The sequence below is a fragment of the Macadamia integrifolia genome, chromosome 8 (assembly GCF_013358625.1).
Source record: "Macadamia integrifolia cultivar HAES 741 chromosome 8, SCU_Mint_v3, whole genome shotgun sequence".
Taxonomy (NCBI): domain Eukaryota; kingdom Viridiplantae; phylum Streptophyta; class Magnoliopsida; order Proteales; family Proteaceae; genus Macadamia; species Macadamia integrifolia.
In genome coordinates this window covers 19,219,489-19,230,946 of record NC_056564.1, presented here as the reverse complement: position 1 = coordinate 19,230,946, position 11,458 = coordinate 19,219,489, and the positions used below count along the sequence as shown (strand labels likewise).

Below are 11,458 nucleotides of genomic sequence, written 5' to 3'. Positions count from 1 at the left end.
AAAAAAACAAAAAAAACAAAAAAAAACAAAAAAACAAAAAAACAAAAATAAAATAAAATAAAAAAATAATGTGCAAAGAATTTGTTTCTAGTCTACCAGTTCTATAAGCATGCATGCACTAGCAGTAGCACTGTTTGGATGGATTCATACTGCCCTTCCTGTTGGTGCATGGGAATATGGGATGATTTGGGGGATCTACAATATGGAATTTAAAGGATATATATACACAGAATTCCAAACATTAAAACTTAAAGAAGTACTAGAAGAAAAAGATCTGAAAGGCAAAAAAATTTGCGACAGGATGGCTGGATGGATGATCTCAACCATTCCCTTCTCCATCAAAATTTTTGTTGCAGATGAAACCAAGAGAGTAGATATCATATTAGAGTCCATATATATAGAAATTGTAAATGGGAAGCAGCTAGCTACTATGGATGATCTAAACTAGAAGATAAGAAGCTACTTCATACCTGAAATTCCAATATCATAACCAAACATGAGCCCTCCAAAAGCTGCAATAATCCAACAGACTGCCATATAAAAAGTGAACTTCGACTTAAAAGCCGGCGGCAAATTCACATTCTCCATTGTACCTGGTGTGGTGTTTTGGGCTAGCTGATACAAAAGAAGAAGCCAAGGAAGAAGAAGAGGAAGAGAAGGAATTAAGGGGAGAACACTAGACTTGGAATGATATATATATATATATATATAGTGCAGATTTAAGGATAACTATAGAGTTGCATGGGAATTGTAAAGTTAAAAAGGATAACTATAAGAGAGTTTTGTAAATTTAATCCATCTCGTATCCATTAATGGCTATTGATGGATAGATGTGCTTTTCCTTGACTTACGGAATAGAAAAACCTTGTGAGAGTCAAATTTTTATTGGAAATATTCACATACCTTCTAATCTGGGGTGAGGGGTAAATTAACCTTCCTTTTATGTTATGGGCTGAGAGCGCTTAAGCGTTTTTGGAAACACTACAATTTAATCTAAATCGTTGGTTTTATAATATTAAATCTCAACCGTTGAACATTAAAAACTTTCAACCTGTTATCGGCTCGTCTTCTTCATCGCAACCTTTTTCCCAAGCCCCAAGAACAGATTCAAAACTCTCCGTCTTTCCTTTTCTTTTCTTTCTTCTTCCTTGGTGGGACAAGCAGAGTAACTCTCTCTTTCTCTCTCTTCTAATTTATTTCCATCTTCTTCCTTGGTGGGATAAGCCTAGTGATAAATACTGATTGATCAGTAAAATTAAATAGTCTACAGGGAAGTAAGATTCCAGTTTCACAGTACCCACGAAAGTTTCACATTGCCTACTACCCAGGATTCCTGAAAGATTAATAGACACTGAGTGATCGGTAAAATTAAATGGTCTATAGAGAAGTAAGATTCCAGTTCCACATTACCCACTACCCAGGATTCATACTTATCCAGTGTTTGCGACCAAGTTTGTTGTAAATGAGTGGTTTTTTGGGTAGTTCTTCTTGGGTTTCAAAGTGCCTATTAGGAGAACAGGGAGATGGGCGTGAGATGCAGAGGGCGAGGCCGACAAAGGGAAAGGGGACGACTTGGGCCATTGGCGGCAGATTATGAGTTGTAGGAGAGGGGTGGTGTTTACACCGGTGGCCAAGAGCTGGTCTTGAGTCTCTTGACCACTACGAGGAAGCCAACGATGCACAAGGGTTTGGTGTGTGAGAGAGAGAGCGGGAGGGAGGGAAGATATGGAGAGATACGCTGGATCGAAAGGGCTGGTCTTGACTCTTGACCACTACAAGGAAGCCGAGGATGCACAAGTTTGGTGGGAGTGAGAGAGAGGGGATATGGAGAGGTACCCTGGATTGGGGTGGGAGCAAGAGAGGGAAGAGGAGATGCAGGGCGGAGAGAGAGAGAGAGGGGGGGGCTTGTGAGCTGTCACTGTGACAGTGAGTAATCAGTTGATGCATTGACAACAATGAGCGTCTAGGATTTATTTAAAAGTAGATCAACGGTTCATATTGATTGGAGTGGTATTAATTTTTGAGCGCTTAAAGTGCTGCTACCACTCAACTTTCCACTGTAGGTGTGGACCTGGACTGTGTGATGTATCTCTCATCTCTCATCTCTCAATTTCTGATATCCTGATGCCATAATAATATCTTCCATTTTTTTCATGGTTTGATGGGAATCGGATCCTCAATCGTGCAGCCTAGCATACATCCAGCAGTTGGAAAGACTTGGGCATACAGCCCAACACGATGCACACCTTCAGGTCTTCCTAGCCGTTGGATGCATACTGGCCTCCAGTGGAATTGGAAAAGATTTGAATCCTATCAATTTTTTATATTGTGCCGATATCATATTAGTGGAATGGTACGAAGTAGGGATAAAACAGTCAAAAAATCTCTTTTTTTTTTTAAGGAATTCCAGGGACAAATCTATTTGATACGGTCCTATCCATACCGATTAATATTGATATTGTATTAATTTTCAAGGTGATTCATACCCGATCCGATACGATACAGGCATACCCTAAAACCTTCATTTTCGGTGATTCCTTACAAGTGAATGAGATTAGAACTTCGAACCATGGATGGAGACAGATGGTTTCACGTAGGTTGAATTAGGGGTTCTCATGCTATAAGTCCAGCCCAAAACCCACCCATTTACCAATTGGGCAGGCCCATCTATAATTGGATGAGAATTTGTGGGTGACTTAAACGTAAACAATTGAATAGAAAAAAATATATTTAGTTTAAGGTTGAGGATCGCTACCTGGTCATGTGGCTACACACCAGCACAAGTCCAATCTGGGTATCCTTGTGTTGATATTTTTCACTTTAATTTAAGGTAAATGTGATTGGGATGGCTCACCCACCTAAGCTTGGTTGGAAGGGTCATCTACTTGTGCCACATGGAATGATGATGTTCCAATTTTGATCATTGAATACATGGGTGTCAATGGGCTGGTTTGCAACCCTAAGGTCTCTTCGGTCAACCCAAGCCCTGCCCCCTAGGTCAGGCTGGGATATCTTCGCCCCAGGACTAACCCTGTTGGTTTTAGCTCAACCCAGCCCAGCTCAATACGATTGGTTACTTGGTTGCTTGATCTTGATGCATTTCAAAGGCCAAAGACCAAAATTTTCGTATATATATAGATTGTGGAAATCAAAAAACTTTTTGCAAACATTTTTCTACAAGTATCCATTTATAATTATTAAGATAATTATATTATTATATACTTAATAGACAAGGTTGGATTGGGTTGACTTGGATTGAAATCCCAACCGGCCTTGAGCCATTGAGATTTCAACCCATAGGTTAGGCTAGGCTTGAGAATTTCAGACCCAATGCCAAGTTGGATTGACATGATTTGACCACATTACCCTCTCATGTATATATATGCACCCCCTTATGGTCTACGCACACGTTGGGGTAGCCCACATTTATCAGTGAGTCGTTTTGTCATAACTTGGTAAACTCTATTTAAACAGAGAATTTTATAATATGAGAAGGGAACTTGGGTTTATCTATCAACCAAATAATAGTCCCACCTAATGAAACTAACTTTTTCCCTTAAATTTTTTTAATTATTTTATTGAAAGGATTTCCAAACAATCCACTTATGAAGGCTTACGTAAATGGCCCTAAAATTTTGCCACTTGATAAATAAGATGGATCAAATTTTGTGAATAAGTAGATCTTAGGTCTCCTACTCATATATCAAGTTTTAACTCAATTAAAGTTGCTAAATGGTAAATTAAAGTTTTAGAAAATCTAATACTATAGAAAGACCACAGTACCATTGCCACTCAGAGTACTGTAGCTATATATTAGCATACACAAGAATGTATGTGAGAGGATAATTAATTGAAGAGAAAAAAGAAACTTGAAAGACCACATGGCCCTTGTGCCCACAAAGGGGGGCTAATTGACACCCTTTCCATCATGAAAGATGGAAATCTTGTTTCTATTGATGCTTCTGTATACACTCTCATTGGCATTGCTCTAGCATAGAGCCACTTTGCCTTTCACAGAACCATCTCCCTTGGTTGAATTAAATTAGGGGTGTCAAAACCTAGTCCAAAGTCTAAATTAGTAAAATAAATCATATCAAACCATAATCCAGACTAAACCAAAGTCTTATCGGGTAGATTTTGGTTTTGGGTATTACAACCCCAAATCTTTTTTTGTTAATTACGACCCCAAATCCAAACTATATCAAAAACCGAACAAACTTGATTCGAAACCAAAATGAACCTAAAACTCATTTTAAAAAACAAAAATATAGTTTTTGCATATTTTTATATAAATTTGTACAAAAAACCAAATTCAAATCAAAACCAACCCCAATAACAAACTGATATAAGAAATCAAATCAAAATTGGAATTTTCTAATTGATTTCAGTTTCGCCATTCTTACATCAATATCAACTCAATTCAGACCAAAATCAAACCAAGCCGACCAATTGACAGTCCTAAATTAGGTTATAAATTTGACAATTTGCTTTCTTTTTTTTTTTTTTTCGTGAATGATAAATAGCCTATTCATACAATATATATCTTCTATTCTTATTTTTTATTATTGTTTCTAATTTTTTAATAAGAACAATGTCTTCTACTCAAAGGTCGGAATCCAAGGTAAGCAATGAAGAAAAGCACTGCTGCCCTGACACAGACAAGGACCTTCAATCAAGAATTTAGATATCAGCACCGGTACTGATACAATACCGATCCAGATTGGATTGTTTCAGTTTGGATTAATCAATTTTGCAATACACTTTTTTTTTTTTTTTTTATGATTTTACTCCTATTTCAATACTATTACCTAATCCACATTGGTAAAGTATCAATATTGATCTCTGTCAATATTAATATGATATGGTTAATATGATGGATTCAATATTGATACTTAGAACCATGCCTTCGTTACGCAATGCATTAATTTATTATCAGACTTTAAATGAACTCAGGGACATGTGGATTGTAGAATTTTGAGCTATTTCCTATTTGTTTTGTGAGTTTTATCTTGGGTCGTGCGAATTGTGTGTTTTCAATTGTTTTGTGGATTTATCTTGAGTTGTCATGGACTCATGGTGTGAATTGCATTTCCATGAGCTTTTCCTATCTCAACAATTCTGAAGATTAGGGGCCCGTTTGATAACGCTTCTGCTGTTTCTGTTTCAAGAAACGGCAGAAACATAAATTTCCGTTTCTGGGAACAGAAACAGAATTTTGGGTGTTTGATAAACTTTGTTTCTTGAAACTCTTATTAGCGGCCATACGAGTCTCTATGCATGTGGTTAAACCCAGGTTTCTGGTTCAACACCGACATTCAAAACAAACACTAGAGTTCGATTGTTATCACGGGTGAAGGAAATGGATTCATTCAATATGAGGATATCGGCAGTGATGAGAACAGAGTCGTTATTGAAAAGGAAACCAGCTTTGGGATCAAGAATTGTGGAAGAGGTTTACTACATGAAAAGGAAACCAGCTTCGTTCGCCGACTTCGACTCCATCCTCTGCGTGTCCTTCCCATTCTTCCACCTCTTTCCCGAAGCAAACCCTAGATTTCCCGATTCGAAGCCCCAAATTGTCCCGCAAAGCCAACTTCCTTCCCCCTATTTGCGCCGTTGCCGTACCAGAGAAAGTAGAGAAGATTGGAAACGAGCTCAAAAACCTAACCCTAGAAGAAGCTCGCAGCCTCGTTGACTGGTTACAGGAAGAGCTCGGTGTCTCCGCTGCTGCCTTCGCACCGGCGGCTGTTGCCGTAGCGCCTGGTGCCGTTGCCGATGCGGGACCAGCCGTCGTTGAGGAGCAAACGGAGTTCGATGTTCTTATCGAGGAAGTGCCGATTAACGCGAGGATTGCAACGATTAAGGCCGTGAGAGCACTTACGAATCTGGTGTTGAAGGAAGCGAAGGAGTTGATTGAAGGATTACCGAAGAAATTCAAGGAGGGAACCCCAGAGGAAGGGGGGTGTCGATCTTCGAATGAACATGATAAATTTTCATAGATTTTTAAGTTGGTGTGTCGGTCGATCGTGGAATTGTGCCCCTTTTTTGTTTCGAGAAACAAGCGAAACAAGTAAAACTTGTTTCGTCATTCATGTTTCTTGAAGCATAAATTGTTATAAATTTCAATTTATGTTTCAAGAAACAAGTGGAACAGAACACTTTTACCAAACGGTATTTATGCCGTTTCTGTGTTTCTGAGAACAAGAAAACACAGAAACACGTTTCTGGTTACGTTATCAAACGGGCCCTAGGTTTTTGAGTAAGTGGATATTAGGGATGTCATATCCGATCTTGATGCCTTGGTCTTACTTCCCTACTATGGTATAATCATCAATATCTCACTATCATGTAGACAAATGGTAGATCCCTTTTCTTGTGTGACATGATCAGTATCTTCAGTGTCTTGATCCCTTTCCTTGGTTGTCATGATCTATATCTTCAAACACCTTTGACCTCCTGAAGACCAGGCAAGGCATATTAAGGATGGTCCAAAGCCTCCATGGCGTGGCTCTTTTAACTTTCTCAAATGGAAAAACATGTAAGAAAGAAACCAAAAGGAAATTCCTCTCCAAAGGTGACCCACAGAATTTTCCAATCAATCCCATTAAAACTGGCGGCCACCGCATTGACAAGTCATATCTTAAGGTGAGACCCTGCAAGCGCCTACCAGGCCGGTCTCATTTCTTGTCAACCCTATAACATCTCCCTACACTTGGAAGTAGAGTTGTTATAGTTGTATTCTTTCGGGCTTGGTCCTACAAAGTTGTGGCCCACGGTTGAACCATTCTCTCTCTCTCTCTCTCTCTCTTGTTCCAGTATGGTTAATGGTCATATTAAGAAAAACTAGAAAAATTAATAAGAGCCATGAAGAACTATCTAGGCACTGCAACTGCAAAGGACATAAAGCCAATACCAACAACTTCATTTAATGAAGATAGTATTCATGATAAATTATATCAATATTTTTCATGCTATATTTGACAAATAATTCCTCAAAAATATTAAAACTAACTTCAATATACATTTGGAAGATCCAGCAAAATCTCAAGCATCACATATCAAGAAGAGAAAAGGAAAAAAAGAGGAAAAATAAAAGGGGAACTCATAAGCTTGATAGAAAGAATCAAGCTTTGTTTCATCTATTTACTTATCTATTGTGTAAGGGATTTGGACCTGTATGAACTTTCCTCTTTTCAACACCAAAAACTTCATCACCTGCTTCATCTCGAACACCTCCAAGAACACCTTTAGACTTAGCAGGAATGAACTTTGAAGCAGACCCACCTTTCAATCTGCCAAATCTATCAAACCCTTCTGCAAAACATTGAGTCTCCAAATGAAACAGCATCAGGAGAAGAAGGAACAAGCAAGCAAACTCTTTCTTGATCAAGCCCATCTGTCTTCTGTTGAGGAGGACCCAAATCATGCCATGGAGGATCTTGTGTTCTTATCAGAGCTCAAAACCCCAAAAACAAAAGAAGAAACACTTTTCTGTTTTGATCTTTTTCAAAAGGTCTATAACCTGTAAAAAGGCTGAAGCAAAAGGGAGCTTAATCTGAGTGGAGAAGAAACAAATGGATTATTTAATCTGATTCTTTGTTGTCTATAGGTTTTGTTTTTCTGGATACATTGAAGTCTGGGTTGGAGAGAGGTCAGGTCAATTAGGTTTGAGGGTCAAAATGCATAGGGTTTGATGCTTGATTCAAAATTAAATCTGGTGCAGAGGCTGTTGTTGGAACCTTCTTAATTGGATTCTGATTTGGGAACCCTTTTTTTACTTGGAATTTGGGAAAGCTCTATAACCAGAGTAGAGAGAGAGAGAGGGAGAGGGAAAGAAAGATACAGATGGGGCTATTTTCTCTTGGGAGTTGCAAATCTTCCAAGAGAGAGCCTTGGGGCTGCTATCTTACTACAAAGTCTGTGAGGGAGAGATGTTTTACTTACTAATAACACAAAAGCTCCATTCTGAAACTTCATCTGCCTTGGGTCATGTGAAATCAATCATTTTCTTGTTTTCATCGATTTATTTTATAAGGCTTTATGCTACTACCCTACTAGCTTTATGACTTTCTCTTGAAATTGTGAGGGCAAGGTATGGATTTTTTTTTTTTTTTTTGGAAACAAGATATGGAAATTTTAAGACACATGCAAACAGTCATGGCCATCTTCTCTTGTGTGGATAGTACCTAGAAGGTATGCCAAAGGGTGTCAAATATAAATCATAAATCGAATCCAACTGTTTAAACCAGAATCGATAAATTGTTAGTTAATTAGTTTGATTTTGATTCTTTTTACTAAAAGATTTGATTCATTTGGTTTTGAATTGATTAAAACCAGTCAGAACTGATATTCTATTGAATCAATTATACATAATGAACTGATTAAAAACTGGTTAGTCTTGGCATTCTATGAATGCTTTCTAGTGTGTTATAGTCGATTCATATCACGTAAATTAATTTAATTTCTTTTTATTTCTTAAGTCACGATTTGAGCTTAATGTCATAATTAAAACCTAACAAAACTAGGTTCTTTTGGAATTGAGGCAAAAACTGGTAATTTGAACCGATAACAAAATCAAAACTGAAATTGATAAAACCATTTAATCAGAATCATTTATTAATTGGTTTCAATTTAAAATATTGAAACTATTTAATGAACATCTAGCTTTGTCTAGTTTATATCTTTCATTTCTTGAATCAAATCAAACCTACCATAATCGAACCGCTTAACGCTCTTATGTAGGCCATGGTCTAGTGGGACTTTAACTACAACTATATGAGGGGAGAAGGGAGAAAGGAGAAAGGAGAAAGGAGAGAGGGGAGAAGGGTGTGTCTTGTTATACAAAGTGTAGACAAGAGAATCAAACCTATGATATTCTGAGACCCTAGACTCTACTAGCAAGACATCAACCAACTAAACAAAAGTTTATAACACTCTAATGCCATATTAAGTTGATACATGCTCCAAACAAACCTCTGATGTACATATCATGCTACATTGCAGAATTGGGGAAGGGCTAAAGTAGAAAAAAAAAGGTTTCTTGGACTTAAGGCATTATTTGGCCTGTGTGACATCCTTTCCCTTTTCAACTTTTTTGAAAGCTGAGATAATGGACCCTTAAGAGAGATTAGCTAGTGTATAAATGCTTGACACCCTGATTTGATAGAGATGGAATCAAAGGGGCTGATCACGTTGACTTGATTAACAACTCAAAATGATCAACTACACTGGGCTTCTCCTCCTCGATTGATGATCCACATTGATGGGCTGATATGCCGTGGTTAAGGTGTATTTGGTTGGACCCATGTCCACTAATACATTTGTATTAAAGGTAAGATAATATTCACAAGAAAAGGCAAACCAAAATAAAATGGAAAGCTTTTTAGGGTTGATTAAAGGCAACCCCAAAAAAGAAAATATGAGAATTTAATCATTTCAAATAGTGAAGCCACAGAAGGAGTTGGGAGTGGGACCTCAGACTCAGAGAGGTGGGAGGGGAGTGTGTGTAGTGTAGTGGTCATATTCTTGATAAAAATGATGGTGTCTTGGATCACTTTCTCTTTGAAAGGAAAATCAGGACAGGAAAGTCATGGACAATTGATTTTAGCACCCCCAATAAGGGCCCCCAATCATCCTGAAGCCACCATAGTTGTAGAAAATGCCTTATTGGATATATTCTCTTCAGATTTGCTTCTCCTAATTAATTCTTTGCTTTTTGAATTTTTGGGCATGGATTTTAAATATATAGCTTAAAAATCCAACGACCATGTCTATTGGAGGTAAGATATTTTTGTATTCCGTCGTTTGTATTTGTGGGCTAATTTCAAAGGATCATTGGATTTAAGGCTTATAAGAATTGGTTCACGTACATTTTTCTTCATTATTGGGGCCTCAATTGCAAGGGTTTAAGGGCTGTCACTCACGAGAAATTTTTTTTTAGGGATAGATGGGTATTTGATAATGTGTGCCTTTATAGGTTTCACTCTAAATTTGTGGTGAGAATTCATTTTCTGTGATTTGAAAGAACCGTGAGGATAAGCTATTGTAACCTTATTTTCTATTGATAGTGAAATAGATCTCATTTCACGATGGATGTAGACAATTTTATCAAACTACATAAATTAATATGTTGTTTTGCATGATTATCTATTTGTGATTTTCATTTGTTTTTTGAATCATTTTAATTATTCATTTTCTACACTTTCCGCTTTCTTTCTTCCTAGTTGTTTGCATTATTTCTAACCTTTCTCCTCTATTCTTGTTATTGCACTATTTAAGAAGATCTGGGTATTCTTGAAAACTATTTATTTTATTCTTTTGATTCTCTAGTTTTTTTCTTCACTTTCTTATGGTGGATAGCTCCAAATGCATGAATCCTCAATTGGAAACTTTTTTTTATGTGAATAAAACCTTAATAAATTAATTATGAACCCTCATGTGGGATTGACCCAACGATGCCTTGACGACCTCTGTCATGGAACTAGAGATGGAAGTGGACCCTTCTTCTCTACTGCCCGTGGTGTGACATGTTTAGTAAGCCCTAAACCAATTCTTGGATCAGGTTCATGTTTCATTTGGTGAGCCATGGTTGATAGCCTCTAGCTGAACCTGGTCTTTTTCATCATCATTCCCCTCTCCACCCTTACATATGTTGTTCATGGGTTAATCAAGTTGGGTTTTGGTTATGATTAGGATCACTTGGTCGGACTGCTAGCCAAAACCAAATCAGAACTAAACCCATTTCATCTTTTAATGGGACAGTACTAGTATACCGATGTTACTAAAAAGATTATGAGAAAACCTATTTATCCTTCAATTAATTTATAGATAATTAATGAAGTTATCTCAATAATCATTCTTCCAGTGCAATTATCAGCTTTAGAGATCTCTTAGCTGGAACTCACCTAATGGTTAGCTCAAATCCTTAAAAACTAGTTTTACCCCAAAAAATGATAAAAGGTTTGTGTCACATGTCACATTGTACTGCTACGTTCATGATCTTACCTACTTGATTCATTAGATTTGTAATGGTAATTCCTTTTTGTTTTCTAATAATATTTTTTAATATATAACACAGGCATTGTTCAAAAGGACTAGAAAGTGAAACTAAAATGAAGAAAAAGGAATGTAACTTTGGACCCTTTCTTTCTCTTCCTCTTTTCATTCTACGTGATGCATAATTTGCTCTTTACCATATATAAGTATGCTTTTCACTAAGCTCTCTTTGGTATGATTTCTATTTGTATTTATTAATTATTTTTTTAAAATTATTTGTGACAATAAATTATGAACCACAAATAGTATTCGTTTGGTTACTATTTATAAAATAGATTATATAATGAGAAAAAATGTTTCAGTTTTCACCTTCAGCTTTGAACTTCGAGCGAGAGAAATTATAGGATTTGGGGATTTTTATTAGAAAAGTATATAACATATTGAAATTACATATTTATCATTG

The 11,458-nt window shown here is 36.9% G+C and overlaps 2 protein-coding genes across 2 annotated transcripts in view; one reads left to right on the top strand and one right to left on the bottom strand.

Annotated features, from left to right (window-relative positions):
• The window catches only part of LOC122087643 (sugar transport protein 8-like), a 2,974-nt gene extending 2,323 nt beyond the window's left edge, over positions 1 to 651 (bottom strand). Inside the window, exon 1 of the mRNA XM_042656844.1 lies at positions 471 to 651. Coding sequence (XP_042512778.1) covers positions 471 to 588 — 118 coding nt within the window. The 5' untranslated portion in view covers positions 589 to 651. The remainder of the gene's footprint in view (positions 1 to 470) is intronic.
• A 4,814-nt stretch (positions 652 to 5,465) lies between these two features.
• Positions 5,466 to 6,162, top strand: LOC122086778 (50S ribosomal protein L12, chloroplastic-like; the record flags this gene model as incomplete). The annotated part of the gene is made up of 1 exon (XM_042655743.1): positions 5,466 to 6,162. A coding segment is annotated over one exon (534 nt), but the record flags the coding sequence as incomplete, so codon positions are not given.
• Positions 6,163 to 11,458: the final 5,296 nt, after the last annotated feature.